The 22805-nt window shown below is 44.8% G+C and overlaps 1 protein-coding gene across 2 annotated transcripts in view; it reads right to left on the minus strand.

Moving 5' to 3' along the window:
• RMP64 (ribonuclease MRP subunit p64) overlaps positions 1-22805 on the minus strand; it is a 110590-nt gene that overhangs the window by 32905 nt on the left and 54880 nt on the right. Inside the window, exons 3-6 of one of the 2 annotated variants that reach the window (XM_086947884.1) lie at positions 16846-16922; positions 16587-16718; positions 8834-8911; positions 7001-7365 (exon numbers count right to left, since the gene is read on the minus strand). In XM_086947884.1, the coding sequence (XP_086804010.1) occupies positions 7001-7365; positions 8834-8911; positions 16587-16718; positions 16846-16922 (652 nt within the window). The remainder of the gene's footprint in view (positions 1-7000; positions 7366-8833; positions 8912-16586; positions 16719-16845; positions 16923-22805) is intronic. The other variant, XM_086947885.1, reaches the window with a different exon arrangement.

Raw genomic sequence — 22805 nt, forward strand, 5'->3', positions numbered from 1 at the left:
AGCGGATCGAGGAGTTAGCTATTAGTTTGCCCTCTGAGGCCATCTCAAATTGCTGTTTCTTGTATTGTTCTGGGAGATGTTGGAGGAATGCCTCCATTTCGTCCCAGTGTGCCCTGTCGTAGAGGGAAAGGAGACCAAAGGAGTTGGCTATCCTCCAATGGTTGGTGATTGTGCTGCCACTCTCTTTCCCACAGCATCGATTTTCCTAGTCTCTTTGACTAGTGGGGGTGCCTCGCCATTTGCAAGTTTGCAGTCTTTGATGCTATGGAAAGCACTAGAGAGAGTCTGGTGGTAGTTACTTGACTCATTATGTATATTGGGTCGGTAGGTAACGGCTTATATTTTTTATCCAGTCATGGTGCAACGACCCTGCTTTTACTGGTTCTTTAAACTATCTGTTTTATGTCTTGTCTTACCTTTAAGCATGGTCAGAGATTGGGCCAACCGATGAGTGGAAGACTGTCTCGAATAGAAAATCATCTCTCCTGTTCCGTGTGGAGCTGAACCTTATGATAACCAGCCACTCTACCTATGATGTCATGGTGTGCGGTAGTATCATCTGGAGGGGAACGAAATCTTTAAGGAGATTTCATTGGTGGCGAGCTCTAACGCCCCAGACAATGACTCGGAGGTGGAGTGCAACAGAGTAGCAGAATACTTTGCAGGGAAGGTCAGGGATATTTACGCTTCCTTTAAAAAAAAAAACAGAAAATGGGTTATGTTTTGAAGAAGTGACCGGGGTAAGCAAGACGGACAGCTGCCTGGAGTACTTTATGGTCGCGCCCCCGGAGGAGCTATGTAGTATCTGTCTAAGTGTTAAGTCTGGTTCCCCTAGGGACCCGGCACCCCCTAGGGTGTTGGGAGAGAGCCTGCTGGTTCTGGAACCTTACATCAGGCATGTACTTCAGACTTCGTTTGTCTCCCAAACCCTTCCGGGAGACTGGAAGAAAGCAGTAGTTCTTCCTATAAAGAAGAAACCTAATGTGAGCCATGAAGTACTTGAGAACCTTAGGCCAATCTCTCTACTACCATATTTAGCCAAGGTGGCTGAGAAAGTGGCAAACTCTCAACTGATGGCACACTTAGAGAAGGCTAACATCTTGCACTCCTCCCAATCGGGCTTCCAGTCAGGATTCTCGGCTGAGACGGCCCTTCTGAGAGCTACTGAGACCCTAAGACGAGGGGCAGATGCCGGACACACCATGGCGCTGGTGATGTTAGACCTCAGTGCGGCGTTTGACACTGTAGCTCATTCCATCTTGCTGCAGTGTCTAAACAGTGGTGGTGTCACAGGTTCCGCACTGGGGTGGTTGAAATCCTTCCTTACGGGTCGAAGTTTTCAGGTCTAACGGGGCTCTTTTCAATCCACAGAGGTGGCGTTGGAACAGGGGGTGCCTCAGGGCTCTGCCCGGAGTCCAACTTTATTTAATTTATACATGGCCCCCCTGGCCGAAGTGGTGCAAGCGTATGGAGTGGAGTTAGTATCCTACACCGATGACACCCAACTGCTGATCTCCTTGTTTCAAGCACCTCCAACTGCGGCATCCAACTTTAAGGCCTGCATGCAGCAGGCCTTGGCCTCATGGATGAACTCGCACTGTTTGAAGTTAAATGGCGCCAAGACCGAGGTGCTGGTGGCTGGTGGGGTTAACCTCAGCTGGACAGCGGATTGGTGGTCACCATGCCTGGGTCCCACTCCCATTCCCTGTAAGGAGGCAAAGAATCTGGGGATATGGGTTGATCCCATACTATCCTACGAAGGCCACATTCGTCGCCTAGTGGGAAAGTGTTTTGGGGTGCTAAAAACACTTAATCACACCTTAGATCAGCGGTCTTCAATCTGTGGGGCCCGACCCCCAGGGGGGTCGTGGAGTCCTGGGAAGGGGGGTCGCAGATTCTGCAGAGTGCAATTCCTGGCATTGGGCTGAGGGAGCTCACGGGGAGGCCTAATTCACACCGAGGTGTGAAAAACATCAACGCCTCATTAACAGGTAAAAGGTCTTTTAAAGACCTTTCAAGTACTTGGGTGTGACTGTGTGTGTGTCCCTGAAGCTGTTTCAGCCTGGCTCACATACACGAGCTGGGGGGAGCTGGGGGGGTGGGGTTGGGAGGCTGGCTGGGGGAGTGGCTGTAGTTTAGCCCTTTGAGTTCAATGGATGTTGCGCACCTGGAGCTGTGGGTCCCATGACACGTCCCCCGCCCCCAGCAGGGAGGCACAGAGATGCCCTCCTGTGAGTGGGAAAGAAGAAGGACGACGACGCAGAGAGATACTGACCCCTTCCCCCCCCCCCCCCATGAGAGAGGCACAGAAAAGGTGGGTGGATGAATGATGGGTGGATGGATGGATGGATGTAAGGCTGAAGGATGGATGGGTGTGTGAAAAGGTGGGTGGATGAATGAAAGGGTGGATGGATGAATGATGGATGCATGGATGGAAGGATGAAAGGGTGGATGGATGAAGGATAGATTGGTGAAGGATAGATGTATGGATGGAAGAATGAAAGGGTGGACGGATGAAGGATGGATGGATGAAAGGGTGGATGGATGAATGATGGATGGATGGATGGATGTGTAAAAAGATGGGTGGATGAATGAAGGGTGAATGGATTGATGAAAGGGTGGATGGATGAATGATGGGTGTATGGATGGAAGGATGAAAGGGTGGATGGATGAAGGATAGATTGGTGAAGGATAGATGTATGGATGGAAGAATAAAAGGGTGGACGGATGAAGGATGGATGGATGGATGAAAGGGTAGATGGATGAATGAATGATGGATGGATGGATGTGTAAAAAGATGGGTGGATGAATGATGGGTGAATGGATGGATGAAAGGGTGGATGGATGAATGAATGATGGATGTATGGATCGGAGGATGGAAGGGTGGGTGGATGGATGTATGAATGGATAAAGGGTTGCATGGATGAATGATGGATGGATGGATGTGTGAAAAGGTGGGTGGATGGAAGGAAGGGTGGATGGGTAAAGGATGGGTGAATGGATGGATGAAAGGGTGGATGAATGAGTGATGGATGAATGGATGGATGGATGTGTGAAAAAGTGGGGGATGAATGAGTGAAAAGGTGGGTGGATGAATGATGAGTGAATGGATGAATGAAGGGTGGATGGATGAATGATGGATGGAAGGATGAAAGGGTGGATGGATGAAGGATAGATTGGTGAATGATAGATGTATGGATGGAAGAATGAAAGGGTGGACCGATGAAGGATGGATGGATGAAAGGGTGGATGGATGAAAGGGTGGATGGATGAATGATGGATGGATGTGTAAAAAGATGGGTGGATGAATGATAGGTGAATGGATGGATGAAAGGGTGGATGGATGAATGATGGATGTATGGATGGAAGGATGAAAGGGTGGATGGATGAAGGATAGATTGGTGAAGGATAGATGTATGGATGGAGGGATGAAAGGGTGGACGGATGAAGGATGTATGGATGGGTGTGTGAAAAGGTGGGGGGATGAATGATGGGTAGATGGATGGATGAAAGGGCGGGTGGATGGATGTATGGATGAAAGGGTGGAGGGATGATGGATGGGAGAATGAAAGAGTGGATGGATGAAGGATGGATGTATGGATGGGAAGATGAAAGGGTGGATGGATGTATGAATGGATAAAAGGTTGCATTAATGAATGATGGATGGATGTGTGAAAAGGTGGGTTGATGAATGATGGGTGGATGGAAGGAAGGGTGGATGAGTAAAGGATGGATGTATGGATGGAAGGGTGGATGGATGAACGATGGATGTATGGATGGAAGGATGAAAGGGTGGATGAATGGATGTGTGAAAGTGTGGGTGGATGAATGATGGAGGGATGTGATGAGGTCTAACAGGCGCATTTATGGTTGTCAAAAGTTGATGATGAGGAGTACCAGTTTCTAGAAACTTTTCTCGGAAGGGGGTCCTTACGCCTAAAAAGGTTTTACAAGGGGGTCTCGGCATCAAAAAGTTTGAAGACCTCTGCCTTAGATCTACTTCCTCTTGAAGCTAGACGTACCATGACCCAGGCACTTGTGACGTCCCGTATGGATTATGGAAATGTCCTGTTTTTAGGTGCTACTAAAAAAAAAGTCTGGGACGTCTGCAAGTTCTTCAAAATGCGGCCGCTCAACTAGTTCTGAGACTCCTAAAAAGAGCAACCTCTAAGCTTGCTCTTGCGGCTATTCACTGGTTACCAGTCAAGAAGAGGATTATGTATAAATCTCTCCTAATATGCCATCGGATACTATGGCAAAAAGCTCCATCCTATCTCCAAGACCTGATACATAGGTATGAGCCGAGTAGAGTTTTACGATCAGAAGGGACGGGCCAGCTGACGATTCCCAGTGTAAAAAGAGCTAAAATGGCAGGTCGATCTTTTGGAGTCGTAGCGGCTCTAAGCTGGAACAGACTCTCGATCTGCCTCAGACTAGAAAGATCGGAGGTCAAGTTCAGAAGTCTTCTTAAAACTCATCTGTACAATTTATAAAGCTAAGGTGTGGGCGGGTGAGATGATAATGCTACTTGCGGTTTCTCTCCACAGCGCGGGGACACGCCGGGATGGCTTAACCAGGCGCTTTATAAGCTACTTTATTATTAAGGTTTAGCCTGATACAGATTGGGATCCGTGTCTGCAGGCGGTTCTGTGTCATATGTGTCCCACAGATCACCTTGAGGGGGAACAGAGTATTGGTCCCCTTCATCAACTCAGTCACCATGGCCCCCCCAAGCGAATGAACTCTCTGGGGAGGAGGTGAAGGTGGTGGAGAGTTTGCCATTGGTGTCACTGGTGGTGGGCTTTTTCTGTGCCTTGTTGGGCATGGGCTCTCCAAGGTCAGTCTCTTTGATGGCTTTTCCTTGGTTTGGGGAGGTGTAACCATAATTCTGCCATGTCAAGTAGAATCAATAGTTGTTTTTGCCTGACATCGAGATGTTCTTGTAAATGTTCAAGTACTGGTTGCACAGTTTTGGAGCATGGTCTTTTGTTTGCTGTGGTAAAGGACTATTGTTCACAAAGCGACTTTCAGTGCTGATGGTTTCAATGCAGTGTTTTTCTGGTCCGATGTACCTGGTTTTGGTGCAAAGGCAGACCAAGTGTTAAGCGCCAGGGCTCTCGATTCAGAATCTCAATTTGAGGCTGATGATTGGTGGCATGGGCCATGTGCTATTTCGGAGCCAGGGCTAAGTGTTTCCGGTACAGCTGTTTGGTGCTGTCAATGGCCTGAAAGCAGTGGCGGTCCATGCGAGGGCTTTGGTCGCTCCAAACCAGACTGTCAGCCCTTTGGGATGTTTGCTGACACAGTGGTCAGGATGAATGGGGGATTGTACTCCCGGTGTGTACCGGTGGAATGTCCTGGATTTCGAACTCGGACCCCAAACTGTCGCCATGGAAGAAGGAGCCCTCATCTGCTGCAGAGTCTCGAGCATGGGCCTCGTGTTGGTACTCTTTGATACTCATTGAATCAAAAAATGTCCGCATTATCATTGACGGTGTATCTGGACATTTTGAGGCGTCTTGGGTCGTAATCGTGCAGCGTCTTTTTCAAACGGAAATCATTTACTTTATTATGAAGTTGTGTTGTGCCGCGTATCTTCCAGTACTATAAGTAAAAAGTGGAGCTGATGGAAAATTATATTATATATCAACTTACTGTGATATGTCCATTAAAAGTAGTTGTGCCACTGGAAATGTCAACAATCTGTTTACTAAATTCATAGTTAACAGCTTATTATCTATTGCATAGAGTAGATGACGATAGCCCATTTACTAAGACCATAATATTATAGACATAGCAAACAGACTGCAGATGGTGGTTTATTAATAATGTTCACAGTCAACAGAAATTCCAATAGACAATGGAGAGCCAGCAACAGAAGTACTGTAATTGTACTCGTGAATAACATTTCACCTGTGGGATGCTTTTAAGAGCCCTGGATGGAACAGCATAGCAACAACTACAACCACTGCTCCAATGAACTCTTGTTAAAACAATCTCAGAAAAATTACTGATCTTTAAAAAATGACAACAGTGCTTCACCCGGTTGTATTCTGGACTTATTTATGTGGGTCACATCAGCGTTACAACTTCTCAGACACCATGGAAGACTTAATTTATGACTTGCTTGATAATTCTCAGATGGGTCTGTATGCACGTTGACATCAACAAATAATTCAAACAAAAGAAATGAAATATGTGCAGAAATCTGCGTAGCAAACAAATCAGAATTGCAAAAGCACAAAATTATAGGCTAAATAACACCGGAATTGGCAAAGCAAATAGGTCTAGCCTTTAGGGCCCATTTGCTTTGTAATTTAGCGATGGTACAGCATTCCTAAAGATGTGGTGCATGGCTAAAGAATTTAAAAAATGTTTTTGATGCTGCTGGTTGCGTCATTTTGTAGGCTTGCCTACAAAATGGCGCAAATGCTTCCATTTTAGTAACCGATGCGAGTTGGATTAGTATTCATGTGTTGGGGTGCAAACAACACAGAGGACAAGATACGGAAGTAATAATGTGGGGGGTCGGCAGCAACAAGAAAGCATGGGTGGAGGCATTGGTGGGAAAGTCACACGAGGTGGGAATGGATTTATCAAATGAGCTAAAGACAGCAACGTGGAGCTGGCAAAGAGAAAGCATACAGGCGAGAAGGCAAAGTGAGGGGTGTAGGGGAGATGCACATAGGCGAGAAAGAGGAAGACAACGAGTGATGTGGGAAGAGAAGCACATGAGGGAGATGGTGAGAAAACACATGCATTCTTAGCGCCTGTAAAAATTAGCAGTGAAAGGGCACAGTAATGTGTTTGTGTTCTGGAGCGGGACAAAAACAAAAAGTGGAATGAAAGCCCACATGCGATTAAGAAGTAAGCAGATGACAATTAAGGCAACCAATGGTAAGCAACAAGAGGCTCTACGTCCATTGTAAGATAACAATATGTCTTGCAACAGATAACGCTTGCACTGTCTTAGGCGAGACCTAAACATATACATCCTCACCTATATTCCTTCGCTTCTTCCATACTGGCTTCCCGACATCCAAACTCTGGTCGACGGGTCTATTTTTTGTTTTCACCTTTGTTCGAACTGCAGAAGCGGAAGCAGACCGAGGCTTAGAAAGAAGCTCAGCACCTGGAAATAGTTTATTTAGCAGTTTAGTGACACCTTTTCGCAGAGGTATCTTGGGGGTCAACCGCTGAGGCACAACCTCTGAAAATCCTGGGCCGAGGAAATCTATGATATTAAGCGGAAAAGTAAATCCTTTAAAGTATGGCATCTTTTGCACCATGGACACGTCTTGCAGCAAACCATATAGTGGCCCGTATATGGGAGTAAAGCTTTTCAAAATACCTCTGAAAAGAACCCTGAGAATGTAAAGAAAACACATTTAAACATACAATACAATTGTGACATTAATCACCTACATTTGCCCTAACTCTGAAAATCACCCATGCACCCCAGCTGAAGCTGGCTCTTATTTGGCCTGTTAAGGACATTTGCCACATAGATCTCAAAACGTTGAGATATAATTGTCTCTTGAGCAAAGAGCATAGTAGGCATTCCGGAGATAAAGGAAGAAAATCAAGGAGCAACCAATCAAAACCGATAGCGAAGGAACTGTGTCTTGTATTGCCTTGTATGCTGTTGGAAGTGGAATTTAAAAATCACATAAAGGACCCTGACTAGGAACAGCATCGGAGTGGATGGAGTCCATCAAACAGTCTAATATAAAAAAACTAGACCAGATCAAAAACATCAGGCAGAGGCAGAAAGCTCAATTCATTGAGTGGATATAATATGCTCTAACAAGTGATCATAACGAATGACTTATCAGTAGACAGTTCTATTAACTTTTAGCGTTGTGGGGAGAGAATGATTTCAGAAGTAGAACTGAGCATAAAGAATTACACAGTTCTCCTGACCTCCTCACCATTCTATTTCAAATTGAAGAAAGCTTTTGCATGTCTAAGGAGCATGTTTATCCTATTTTCTAAGATTTTCACACCATATCTGACATCAGCCAAACATGTACCCCATGAACAAATCTTTTTTTTTTGTAATTTTGAAAACATCCGCCCCAAAGGTTGGTGAGATCTCAGAAAAGAAACCTGGGCAAAATCTAAATAGCAAAGAGACAGAAAATATATACTTTCCCAGACCATTTCATTTTCAATTTAAAAACACTTAAACTTCACCAGTACCTTCTCTAATCAGAACTATCCATTTATTAATCTTGCACTCTTAAGCTAAAGTTTAAAAAATGCTAATTTTTGGTTCAGAATCCTATGGCTTCCTACCAGGATGTGCTGATCATATTTCCTCTACTTCAAACAGCTGTTTCATTGAAAGAGACAAGCATCGTTGTTTGTCACATGTTGTAATCCTCCATGACGAAACCTAGTTATTCATTTTAAAAATAAATGTGGAAAATAAATTGTGGTTTTAAGATCTATATGTGATGTGAGGGCTTAAAGCTCTAGGGCCCACTTTGATTTTGTGATGACAATAGGTCTGGATAAAAATTAAATTAATCATTTAACTGTATAGCCAAAGCAGCAGTAAGGTTTGAGCCTGCTGCAGTCACCAAGTAACTGCCAACCTTTACCCTGCCGAGTCCACAAAGTACAACCAGAAAAAAACACAAGCAAGGTTTGGTAATGGCTCTATTCAACCAATCCTCAGCATTGATGCTCCGCTTATGACATATTGTTGCATTGATATCGCTTCCTTCATCCTCTTGGCAAATATTCCTTTCCAACAATGCTGAGTAGGTGTGTGCAAGACATCATATACTATCGGTTCAAAGAATCTGTATATGTGAGTAATACAAACCATAATCTGCTGAGCAATCCTAGCACAACAACATTGAGTACTATGTATTCTTTCAGACACAGATGTTGAACAGTCAAACTGAATTATCACGTTAAGGATAAATAGATATCTTATGAAAAATTACAACAAATATCCAAGGAGTGAACAATATAAACCTGCAGCATGTAAATGCTAAACAGCTGGTCAGAAAGATCAGTGCACGGCAGTCTAGGATGGTACAGTCTTGTCATTTGACTGCAACACTGACCAGATTGGTGGCAGCACATTGTTGTAACGTAAAAACTAAAATGGAATGGAGCTCAAGAGGACGGCTGGATGTTCATTGCGTGTCATGGGTGTTCAAAAGAAGCTCTGACAATATGGCATAGATACAGATAGGTGATGACATCAGGACGACTGTGGTCATTGTTCATCAGTGTATACAAAAAAGTGATGGATGGAATGCTTGAATTAATCTCAGCCCTTTGTAATTACTCAGGCCCACATCCAAGTCCCTCGTTTATATGCACAACACGCCACCTCAATTTGGCACCAGACATATGCAAATCAGTCTTGATCCTGCTCCAATGGGAGCAGTCCAGCCCGAACTGCCAGGCCAGGTCCTTCCTGATCCAGAACACAGCCGGGCACAGCTCGGTTCCGGTGACACAGTGAGCTGATGAGCCCATAAATAGGGCAACACCAGACCTGGACTGCTTGTGTTCAGGGCTTGGCTGTCTCCATGAGAAGCAGGGTCAAGAATGATTTGCATATGGCTGGGTCCAAACTGAGGTGGCATGGTGAGCAAAAGAGCCAAGCGATTGCCAGTGTCACCTTTTGTTTGCTTAAAGCAAGAACCTGACCCCAACATTGGAATGCCCTGAATCCCACCTTGAAAATTAGGCCAAAGAGAATAATTGTCTAGTAAACTGCCTTTAGCCTTGGCCGAGCCGGCGACCAAGATGGCCGCCTGGCTTTGAAGCTCCGACGGGCTCGCAAGCTTCTGCACATATTCCACCGATACTAGCCCTACTGATGCTGCGAGACACGAAGCACCACTGAGCAGAATATCACCAGACCCGTCCGGTCAAAAAACAGAATCCCGAGCTGCCCCCTGACCGGAGATAACGCGACGTGAGGCCCCCGCTGGAGCGGCCTACTGAAAATTGAGCTACGCTATTGTGACGCTCGTGGACCTGCGCAGTGGAAACTCTGCTGACCTGGGTGAGCGGGCCTCGGCCCGGGGCGGCGCCGGGTAGGAACTAGCGGCGGGAATCTCCCCCCCACTCTCAGCGATCAATGACGCACTGCCTCATTCCTTTGGCGGCCTCGCACCCTCTCCTGATGCAGGTTGGAGGCGGGGATAGGGCCCGTCCTCAGACTACCTGATCGAGACGAGCTGGGACTCCTGGTGGGGGGAGATCGAGTGTGACGCGCCTGCCGCCCGCTCTATCTGGCGACCCAACACAAAATGGCGGCGCTTGCTGGCGCTGCCCCTCTGCATGACAGCGGCCTCCTCCTTCACTCTGCGGCCCTACTGGAGGTCGGTGACTGTAGCGGAGACATACACTTTGGCAGACACTTGGCCTATGACCTGCCTGTCCCCTGTGGTGTGCATTTGCCATGCTTTATCTCTTAATCGTCTTGAGGTGGGAGCCTCCCATTTGGCCAACGTGGACACAATCACTGTACTAAGCGTTAACAGCGTAGCGCTGAGTCCCGGATTTGGAGCGGTTTGCCTGCCTCTGCCGCCCGGCCCTAGCATGGCTGAATCTCCTTGCCTTGGCTCCGTTCTCTGCACTCTCCTCCCTCAAACAAATAGCTACTGCTCCTTCACCAATTTCCTTGGGATACACAGCTCCCTGTGGAGAGGCATGGCGAAGGAGCACACAAGTAGATCGAGGGGCTCTTTCTGTGGGAATCCTGCTCTTGTACCAACCTGTTATTTGCCCTGCTCCCTCGCGGTATAGACCTCAAACAAAAAACGCTTCCATTTGAAAAACTTGTAGACGACGCTCCACTTCACATCTCAAGCATGGCGGACAAAGACCAAAATGCAGAGCGCGCCGATGGACCCCCCCCCCCCCGCCCAATCCCCCCCCCCCCCCCTCCCTGCCCAATCCCCCCCCCTTGCCCCCCCGCGCCCCCCCCCCCCAGGAGGCCACATCTCTTCTCCAGGGAATGATGGTCGGCTTCAAAGCACTGAATAGCAGGTTCGATTTACTTGATCAAAACATCGCAAGCCTTGGGTCTAAGATACAGGTTCTCGACAGGAGGCTTGATGTAGCTGAGGACTGCATCTCTGACAATGAGGACGAACAGCCCAATCTGTTAAGAGACTGAAACGCATGGAGCCCATCTTCAAAGAAGTGGCGATCAAAAACGAGGACCTCGAAGCGCACAGCAGGCGCAACAACATACGCATCCTTGGTGTTCCAGAGACAGCCTCCTCTGGTCGTATGGACATGTTTGTCGAGACTCTGTTAACAGATTTGTTTGGCAAAGAATCGTTCACCCCTGGCTTCGTGATAGAAAGGGCGCACAGATCACTTCGGCTCCGGCCCAATCCTGGCCTCCCTCCCCGGCCCATCATCGCAAGCCTCATGAACTTCCGTGACAGAGACTCCAATTTGAGACTTGCTAGGGAACATGGGGTCATTGACTGGCAAGGTTCCAAATTATTATTTTACCCAGACTTCACAGCCATGGTGCAGGATGCCCGCCGCAAATTCAATAGCGTCAAGGCTACCCTTAGGAACTTGTGTTTGAGATATGGCATGTTGTACACTGCTAGATTGTAAGTTGATGTGGGTGGGAGGCCTCGCATTTTTGATACTCCTACTGAAGCGCAGGAATTTTTATCAGGCTTATAAGCAAAACAAAACCCACTCCTCAAAAAGCGCAGGGAATCCTTCTCCTCCCCATAGTGGTTCAGACGCTAGTGCAGACCTGTTCTCTGGCTCTGGTTTGGGTTAATTTCATCATAAAGTGTATGTTTCGCTGCACATTTCAATACTAGGAATATGTTCTCCATCCTCTTATATTATATTCTAGATAGCTGGTTTAGCCCCTTGGGGTTGGCACCCCCCATGGTGTATCCTTCGGATTTGTTTCTTCTTGTTTTAGGGTACCTTTTTTGGGAACTGTCACGCATACACAAAGTTGATCGGTACTTTAAGAGCAATTTTTCTTTTGGGATTGGCCACACTTCTTCTGGGGTTTGGCTGGGTGGGGGGTGTTCATGGTTGCACAAAATGTTTATTGGCAATGCCATTCAGTTCACTATTGTACATATTGTTTTATTTTCGCTTATTGACTATAACAATGTTGATGTTGTGCCAAGATGGGCAGGTTGGGTAATATAGTTGGGCCCTCAGACCTATCCCTGGTGTCCTGGAATGTGCGGGTCCTTAATAACACACGCATGAGGAGACCGGTTATCCATTACCTTTTAAGACTCAATGTGATATCGCTTTCCTGCAAGAGACGCATCTCTCCAAAACTGACGTGGCACGCTTTGGTGCCAGCTGGGGGGCACAAAAATATTTTGCCAACTTCAGTAACTATGCGAGAGGGACGGTCATTTTGATTCATAGGAGGGTCCCATTCAGTTTTGGTTCAATCATCCGAGATGAGGAGGGCAGGTATCTTATCGTTGCAGGGTCCCTATTTGGCTTCCAAGTTGCTCTTGTATGTGTGCACGCTCCTAACACCAACTCTCCAGACTTCTTCCATGCTCTTCATGCCCAGCTAGCTAGGTTGGCGCCGCAGACTTTACTAGTAGGAGGGGACTTCAATTTGCTATCAAGTCCCGACCTGGATAGCACTTCCACTGCTCCAGACACAAAACCTTGCGCACGTCACGCCCTTCTGGAGCTTTGTGAGCAGTTTGCACTTTTGGACATTTGGTGCACACGCAATCATGCCACTACCGAATACACGCATTATTCAGGCCCCCACAAGACCTGGACTCGGATAGATTTTTGGCTGCTCACCCCGGATGTCTCTGGTCGGTGCAAACGCTCCCTCTGACATATTCCGATCACCCCCCGGTTTTGCTACACCTATCGATCCCCCGCCCTGAGGGCTTTGAACGTCAAAGGCACTTCCCCAGCCGCGCGTTACACAACAAACTGTTTAAGGCAGAAATATGTGAGGCCATAGACTATTTCTCCATTAACACTGGTTCGGTAGACTCCTGGGCAGTGCTTTGGGAGGGGTTCAAAGCAGTCATCAGAGGTGCTTGTTTTGCCAAACACGCCGGGGTCTTTAAAGATCTCCGAACCACTTTATCACGCATAGAACGAAACTTGCGGTGCTAGACAGTGCCTCGGCTCAGTCGTTATGCGCCGCGGATGAAGGGCAGCGCTTGACTCTGCTGGCCGATTACAGGAAAACAGCTGAGCGGGAAATTTTATACTTGGGCAAATACCAGAATGCTAGGCGATACAGGGAAAGCGAGAGACCAGGCACGGTTTTAGCCCAGATGCTACGTCCGCCTTATAATAAAGCATTCATCACTGAGATTCGCACTGCAGACGACCGCTCCCTCACTTCCACAATCGACATTCATTACGAATTCAAGGCTTCTTTTTCAACCCTGTACGCTTCAAAGCTCTCACGAAGCACAAGAACAAAAGCTTGATGAGATCGCTCTGGTTTATCTTGAACAACATATGCAAGATGTTTTGGCAGATCTCATTTTGATAGGAGATGTAATGGGAGACATCGACAGGCTTCGGGGCTCCTATGCCCCCGGGTTGGATGGCTTCACTGGGGACTTCGACTAAGAGTATAAAGATTTACTCGCACCGCAACTCATAGAAGTATGCGCGGAGGCTTTAGAAAAGCATTGCTCCACCCTACCCTCCGTGAGAAAGTTCTAATACGGTTATAATACTCCTTCCCAAACCTGGTAAAGACCCTTCCCAGTGTGGATCATATAGGCCTCTGTCCCTGCTAAATTTGGACAACAAAATCTTAGCTAAAATCATAGCAAATCGCCTGTCCCGAATAATGGAATTAATTATATCCCCGGCTCTATCTGGCTTCGTCCCGCACCGCTCCACCTCGCTTAAGCTTAGAACACTCTTTGCTGTCATTCACAGGATAAACCCCGAAGTCCCTGCAGCATAAAGTGACAAGCGAAACGTTGACCTTTTCCCTTGTCTTCCACACCAAACCTGGTTGACAGGGACTCTATAACTGCTTCCTTTGTTTATGTTGTCGCATTAATTGTATATGCCAGAAATCTGGCAGGATAGGTTTTTAATTCAATTATGGATGTATATATATATGCACTACCTTACCCTTGCACATTACCTGCACCAGCCCAAACTTTTGCACTTGTCACTTTATTTGCACCTGCTTTTACAAAATGTAGATGTTGACATACTTTCTATCATCTGAATCGTTGATCCTTTGACAACCCCTGTTTAATGTCATTCATCGCATTTGTTATCTGGTGCTGTCATAATTCTATGTGCATTTTCCACATATGTGTTCTCTGACATTTTGCTTATCATTTCCACGGTGACCTTTCTTTTGTGTACCACTATTTACCCGGGCCCAGTGGTCTATAGGGTTACCCCATTGATATATCACTCTGCTATTGGAATGAAGCAAAGAGAGATAAGCATAATCCTTCTTTAGCTCCGAGTCTTTAATAGAATTGAAGTTTTCTGTTATGATAGCTAGGAAATTTTTCCTTCGTCACCTTGAATTTCCAACAGTTTGTTGTCAATCCTGACAGTTGTATTCTTTAAGGTCTGGTCTGCAGCAGGACTGTTGCTGCTTGCTGTGGACAGGTTTGTCTGCACCCTCATTTAAATGCCATTTAAAGCATAAATAAGATATATTGAGCTCTCCAAAGACCCACAGACCTGGATGAAATTACCAGTGACATACTTAGGCTGGAAAACATTACCAAAATCTGCAGGAATGGATCATACTTCCCATCAAGCTGAACTAGGCCCTGCTCATTACCAATCAATTCAGAGGTATACGGGCATGCTGTAAATCAGCTTGCATAACAGCAAATGTAACAAGTTATAATTAGGCAATTCCATAAGGGGAAATATCCCAGGTGCACGCATTAGAGATTCCATTAAGAAATATGTGTCACAGGCATTTTAAGTTGTTGTTTATGCTCCAAAATGTATCTATACTATTCAATGCTGTGTATATATAAACAGAGCATGAGCATTCCTTACTAAATATTCATTTGAAGAACCGAGGGTGAACTACAATCAGCCAAAGTCAGATGTTACATCTTTTTATTTATTTTTTGTTTACACTTTTTAATGGGATTTTGCATTTCATTGTGTAAATTGACATCCTATCATTGTAATACATTAGTATTCATTTAAAATCAGTTGAGATGTTACATCTTTTTATATGTGGTTACATCTAGAAAGTGTTTTGACCAAGTATGTTTTTTGTTGAAGGAGAACTACCAATGTCTTAAATGTGCCAACACACATCGTGGCAATGGGAAGAGCTTAGGCAACAAAAATACCGCTTTTTCTCGTGACATACAACGCTTGGGGCAGAATCAATACCAAAACAGAAAGCTAAAGGCTTGGCAATCACCAACTTGTGCGATGGACAAATGTTTCACCAAAAATATACCAACTTCTAACTCTCCTTCCTCTTTAAGATCTCTACCATTTCTCCTAACCCACCATGGAACAGCGATGCCCAAATTCAAGGTGCTAGTTGTATTTACACCAGTATCCTAAAAACTAGGCTGCTATTACACCCTGCACAAAGTCAAACTAAAAATTGTCACTAATGAAGTATGGCTGTACATGAACGCAACTGTAAAAGTACTGTAGTGGATGGCTACTTGTGGAGTTTGCCACCAGCCCACTGAAACACAGGCAGAAGTGGTTTGCAGCGAGACACTTGCCCTGGCCCATTACCAGGTAAAAAAAAGAAACCTTCGTTCAATCTTCATGAATGTAATTCACCAACCAAACTTCAAGTGGCAGAAACACAAGAACAAGTGCCTATGAGTAGCAAGTCATAGCTCTGGGATGATCAACTTAAACTGGATATCTGGCCTAAATCAACTGAACGTTAACTCCTTGACCACAGCGCAAATTCCGCTGCGGTGCTGGGGAATTAATGAGTGGGTGTGTTTCGGACGGCCCACGCAACGGGTTAAAGTAAGTCTCTGAATAATCTGACACATCACAGAATTTGCTCAAGGAAGTTAGGTATGAAAAATCGTTTGTGTGTGCCTCGTGGTGGGGTCATTCATTTGTAAAGGGGGAGATCTACTCTATTTTCAAATCTCTTCTAGAATGTTTCATGAAGAATGGCTGGCTAACAATTTATTGAGAGGAAGGCATCAATTAAGCAATTGGTGTGGATATCCCTGAGGTGTCTATATAATTGAGAAAAGACCGCATCCTCAAAGGTTTGTAACTTGTAAAGCATTCGCTTTCTACGCTGAAGGGGGAAGAGGGATGGGTAGAAAAGAAGATAAGCAATTTTGGAATATGAAACAGAAGGACTGCCATGGGAGAGTATTCCTACTTCAGATCTCATGTTTTAGGAAGAGGGATTTAAGATGCTGCTGCATTCTGGCAAGCTAGATGCAGCTGTGGTGTTTCTGTAGTCACTTTACATGTGTCATGTTGTTACATGCATTTGTTATGCAATACTAAGACTAGACACAATTGCTAAGCTCTGGTTTATTTACAATTCATGTCAGACTTAATATTTCATATGTAAAAATTAAAACCTATTCTAAAACGAAAAAGGATACTGAAATGCTTTACAGCAGGAGTCCAGTAGCCGCAGTAACAATTTGCAACCACCCAAGATCTTCACTGCCACAAACTCGATCAAGGGCTGGCTAGGAACTGAGCATATTTCAGTATTTTCCAAATCTTTTTTACTGAAGAGGAAGAAACAAATATGGATCACATTTACAATAAACTTTTTCATGGCACCAAAAAAAAAACTATGGACATGAATATCGTTTTTTCAGGTGAAATGCTTTGATTCTCACCACTGTTACTTACTTTGGGAACAACTCGACAAAGTCTTGAATTGAACTTTCCAAATTCATTCTTGTTAAACGATCCAAACATTGCTGAACCTGAAAGAGAAAAGTTGCAGAAATTGGATACAAGTTCTCTATATTCACATAGGGTTTCCTAAAAGACCTCTGGCAAAAATTATACAGTCAACAAAAAACAACGGGCAGTCTAATACTGTTGGCTTTTAATTTCTAGATCACCTTTATTTCAAGCAAAACATAGTTGAAAAAGTAGGAAATACTTCTGCCAGATAAGCTCTAACTCTGCATGTGACAGAGACTATGCAATGTCCATTCTAAACATACAAAACATGTATCAAAATGTAGGCAATAAAGCACAAACATAGGGCTCGTGGGCTGCACTGCTGCGACAAAGTTCAACTCTATGGTCGCTGGTGGTCAAAACATTCCTATTTTCAGACTTTTAAGACATAGGTACGTCAGAATAGTATGGTAAGTTTAAGCGCTCAGTAAAGAAAACAGGGCACAAGACCAGGTGGTATTCCACTAGGACTAAAGAGGGTAAACTTTAGAGAGCAACACAAGCACTCGTTTCTTGAGGTCAACAAGTAAGATGCTCAGAGGAGAGTATTCATCAAGGGCTGAGTAAACATAGCTGCCTAGGGAACTATGGTGGTACAAAGTTATGTGGCTCATCAGTCCTTACTGTGAATTGAACTTTGAGACCACAAGCTTTTTTTGATTCCTCTTCAACGTGACACCCCTCAGTGCCCTGTATTTCCGCCAAGGCCCCCAGCCGAAACACCTGTTTTCATCCAAAGACTGTATCTCTCAGTAAAAAAAATTAACTGATCCATTTTCCCGTATTGCACAACCAACGACAGGATGATGTATCTCGGCAAGAGGAAGCCATTTCATTTTAACGGTGTCGATAACCCAATTGATAAAACGTATTCAAAATAGGATGTAAGAAGATGAGACACAATGCTCACGTTAAGCTGCTGTCTAGGGCCCAAGTATATAAATACAGAAAGAGGGATTGTGGTCACCACTGTATGACAATGATGTGCATCCCCTGGTGGTGCAGTTCCACTAGGATCTTTTCCTCTATTACGCTTTCTCCTTGTTGCACTATATTCCACTTTATGGCTCAAAACCACAGCCCAGGTAGAAACCAACAAGCTAAGATAAACACTTCATTGATGTCACTGACCATGTCATGAGTAATGTAATATGTGAGGTCATAAGCAGTGCATCGCAGAGGCGTATGTTATAATTAATTCAGGTAACTATAACTGCTGAATTTCACTGGTTTTATACGAGTAAAAACTCTGAGCCTTACAACAAGATATACCACGGCACTCCTGATATTTAAATTACAAATTTGTGACCTTAATTAGTAAGAACTAATTGAACAGAAGTCCACTTTACCACAGGAAAACACAAGAGATTTGTTTATACAAATATTCATACATTTATTCTATGCAAAAATTCCAATTCAGCTCAAAACATTTCAATAACAGTATTTGACAGGACTGAGTACACTACAAATGCACACAAATAATAGTAGAATAACGTCCCCTGAATAGTAGTAACGTGAATCAGTCCTTGTAACAGACACGAGGACTTTTATAAGCCCGTGTCTTAAACGTAGAATGGCGAACAATTCAAAAAAGAGCCGTATTTATAGTAACACACGGCTAGTTGGAAGAACTAGGATAAGTCCCTCTCTGTTGTAGCAGACCGTCCGTAATCGTGGACTTCGATGCGTCCGTATCGCATTTGATATGCATTGAATTGTTCGCTATTCCACAATTAAGACATGGGCTTATAAGAGTCCGTCAGGAGTTGCCTATGAATTTGTACTACGGTTACTACCCGGCGGCTATTGATTTTCCATGGCCATAAGATGTGAATTCTATCTCGAAGACCCCATTAATTGCACTATCTGGGATTTGACTCAGGTCATTTAGGACTTTCATGGTTGAATGTTGAACCTTCCGACCTTACTTGGAATGTGAAGTGACATACCTACTGCGTGAAATTATTGGCGAACTACTGTCATCTAATAACGTAATTATTTCTCCAGAGCATTGAGGGAGTCACGGATGTGACGAAACATGTTTTGGCTGTTCTTGTGTTCTGTTACAAGGACTAATTTATGTTACTACTATTCAAGGAACATTATTTCACTGTTATTTGTGTGCATTTGTAGTGTACTCAGTCCTGTCAAATACTGCAATTGAAATGTTTTTAGCTAAATTGGAAATTGTGTACAGAACAAATTTAGGAATATTTGTATAAACAAATCTCTGGTGTTTTCCTGTGTTAAAGTAGACTTCTGTTTTATTAGTTCAGACTCAATAAGGTAACATATTTGTAATTTAAATACCAGGAGTGCCAGGGTATATCTTGTTGAATCCTATTTCACAGGTTACTTTTGTGGGTACCTATGTTTTCTGTAACCAAGGTAGTAGGGTGTTTTTAACCCTGAGTGGCACCGTTACATGCCTCTCTGCTTCTTGATTTGTGTAGATCGCTTTGTGTACTTGACAGCCCATTTTTACATGTTTAACATTGATGTTCGAGCCTTGTATCCAATTCTACCGTCCTTTGATTTGCGAAATCTGAGCCTTACTATAATGTCCCTGTAACCTTTGGTTTTTACAGGGAATAAATATATAGTCACAAATACACCTATTGTATTGTAATTGCTTTTATATATCGCTTAACTACCCCTGAGGAAGGCGTCAAAGTGCTTTTTCGGCGAGTAGCACGCTACTCCGTAACCCATAAAGGATTAGTGGTGAATTATTATAGTGAAATATGAAATTAATTTGAGTGGTGGACATGTTAGTCTGTTATTTGGACTTAAAAGGATAGCGGAGGGATAGAAAAGGGAAGGATTTGGAACTTTTTTTGTTTGGGAGCATGGTCATGAATATGGTCATCCTTGCACCAAGTGCTACTGATCCATGTGTCCTATAATACTGACATTTATTTCCGTTATAATCAGTGTAGAGTCAGACCGACATATGTTTGCACCAACTCACTAAAGCTGTGAAATCCATTCTGAACACATGGCGAATAAGGGTGATTTAGGCAATGCCACCTATCGAATCCTTTACCGCAAGACCCGGGAATGCGTTGCTGAAAACAAGTGAGGCTACAAGTGAGGCTAAAGGGGAGACGCGGAGACAATCTGTTCCTCAGCTCCCAGCGCAGCAGGTACCGCTCTCCATGTCTCCACCGCCCGAACTTACAGAAGCCGTTATGCTTGTGGAGTATAACGGAGAACGCAGCGACGGAGCGAGCGCCTAGCCAGCAGCTGACGCGCAGGTGACAGGGTCGGTCACAGAGCGCAAGATGCAGGACAAGCGAGAGGTGAGCAATGGAGCTTGCACTGACATAGCAGAGGCCGGGAGAGTGAAACGGGCGGAGGGAGAAGTGAAAGAAGCAAGAGAAATTGACTCTTTGGATGTTCGTTTAGCCATAAACAGTCAGGTACAAGGGCACGTTGGAGCAACATCGCAGACTGATTTTGGGGAGGCAGTGAGGATCAATGGCACAGATGGTGTTACAATACAAAAAGGGGCAGACGGAGTCACGTCAGGAACCTATGATGGAGCTTGCAATGTGTTGCATAAGCCCAGTAATGACATTGACATTAACGCTGAACTTAACGGTGCCAAGACAGCTCAAACTGGCAGCAATAGTAGCATTGTTATAACGGGGGAAAAGACTTTGACCCCATCCGTTAAATTGACAGGTCAGGCTGAATGCGCCGAAGCAACCATGTCGGTAACCGAGAATGTCTCCAATACAGAGGGTCGGAACAACACCAACACGAACAGTATAAGCACTGAGGAGATACAAGCTGACCCCAAGTTGCAGAATGGAGGTTTAAATAACATTTCTACATTAGCCATAGGTTCACCCAGCGATGAGTGTTTCTTTACCGGGAAAGATGGCGAAGATGACGACGAAGAGGATAGCGAGTTGGGGGAAGACTCAGAGACAACTCCGAGTGAGGGCCCTGAAACCGACACGGATACGGGTACGGATATTGAGCCTGAACCCAACTCGCTTTCAAGAGAGAGCCAGGAATCAGACCTAGAATCAGAGTTGGACACTATACAAAAGAAAGGAGCTAACCGTCGAGTCACCAAGATAAAACATAGGCCGCGCAGTAGAGCTAAGATCTCTTTAAGCCCTGAGCAATCAGAAGTCGCAAAAGAATGAGACTGGGATTATTCAGCTACTTCACAGTTACACCATGAGGAAGCTAGCGACTCACTGCAATTACAAGCAGGGACAAAGGGGTCAACTCCTAACGCGAGCTCTGGACCCAATTCCAATTTCGACCTTCTGTTCACTACTCTAAAACAGATTCAGAGTGAAGCCAGAACTGAGAGTCGTAGGGCAAGACAAGCTAATAAAAAGATACAGGGAACATTAAGAAAAGTAAATAAACTATATGCTGAAGTAGCAGGACGAGTTACAGCGGTGGAGGAGAGAACCGGCAAATTAGAAGACGCAGTGCTAAAACTTCAAGAAACCAGAACGGAACAAGAAAAGACTACTTCAGATGTGATGTGGAAGATCAAAGATTTCGAAAATAGACAGAGACGCAACAACATAAGACTACTTGGGGTGAAGGAAGGGAAGGAAGGGAAAGCAGGGCAAGATGTGCGGGCATTTGTGGTTGATCTACTCAAGGGTGCATTCCCGGATATATAGATAAGTGGGGCTGGGAAAATGAAATCCAGTGGGCACACAGGTTCCCATTGACTCAGAAAAAGGGGAGCACGTTTAGTAGTACACGGGCAATCCTGGTCTATGTGGGGAACTATCTGTTAAGAGAAGAAATAATGAGCAAGGCAAAACCACATGCCAAGCGCTCATATAAAGGCATAACCTTCTTTGCCCGACCTGATTTTTGCCACGCCACGGTAGAAAGGAGGTGGCGTATGCGTCAGCTAATTACTCCTTTCCAAAATGCAGGTTGCGAGGAGTATCTAATGTTTCCATCACGGTTAAAAGTTGGTCTTAACGGTCACTTTAGAATCTTTTATTCAGAGGTCATGGCCCAAGACTATCTCAACTCTCTCAGAGAGAACAGAGGTGAGAGCAGTCAAGTAGTTGCAGTGAGACAACCAACAACTAAGAGGTAGCCTTGAACTACGAGTAGTTATCTTAGGAAATGTGGCTATCGGGTGACACAGGGTGGAATAGGGAAGGTGGGGACATTTTTTTTAAAAGTATGATCTTGGATCAGATTTACGCTTTCACTGCGATGGGAAGGGTGTGCGAGGGATTGGTATATTAGCAAGGGAGAGGGGGAGGGAGGGACCACCCAGGGGCCCTGGCTGTCAGATATAGGTCAGGATTGACCTATTTGCCAGTATGGGGGGAGTGCATTCGAGGGTGAGTTGTCAGAGGAGGGGGAGGGAGTGGGGGAGTACAGAGCACTACACAATAGAAGAATACAAGGAAGGAATAGACAAAATACTGTCAAGATTAGGTACAGCAGGCAGAGACATATGGGCAAAAGATAAGATTGAGCAATATGATATTGGATTAAGTAAATTGCAGAAGGGCCTGTTAGAAAGCGCAGCTGGGAAATATACTACAAAACAGATATGGGTATTAGGTTAGCAACATGGAATGTCTGTGGCCTCAATGATCGACAAAAAAGACAAAGGATTTCTATTACATTAAAGCAGATGAATGCAGATTTTATCTTTTTACAAGAAACGCATATCATGGTCTCACAGGAAAATCTGCTGGAACAGCTGGGATTTCACGTACTAGTATGCTCAAAGCAAGGTGCTAAAAATAGAGGGTTCGCTATATTAGCAAGAAATAAAAACGTGATCACTAGGAAAAAAATGGGAGATCAGTGGGGAAAATGGGCACTTGCTGAATGTTACCTGGAAGGGGAATGGACTACTCTTGGTGTGGTATACGGTTCTACAGAAG

Source organism: Lissotriton vulgaris (assembly GCF_964263255.1).
Source record: "Lissotriton vulgaris chromosome 8 unlocalized genomic scaffold, aLisVul1.2 SUPER_8_unloc_1, whole genome shotgun sequence".
NCBI lineage: Eukaryota > Metazoa > Chordata > Amphibia > Caudata > Salamandridae > Lissotriton > Lissotriton vulgaris.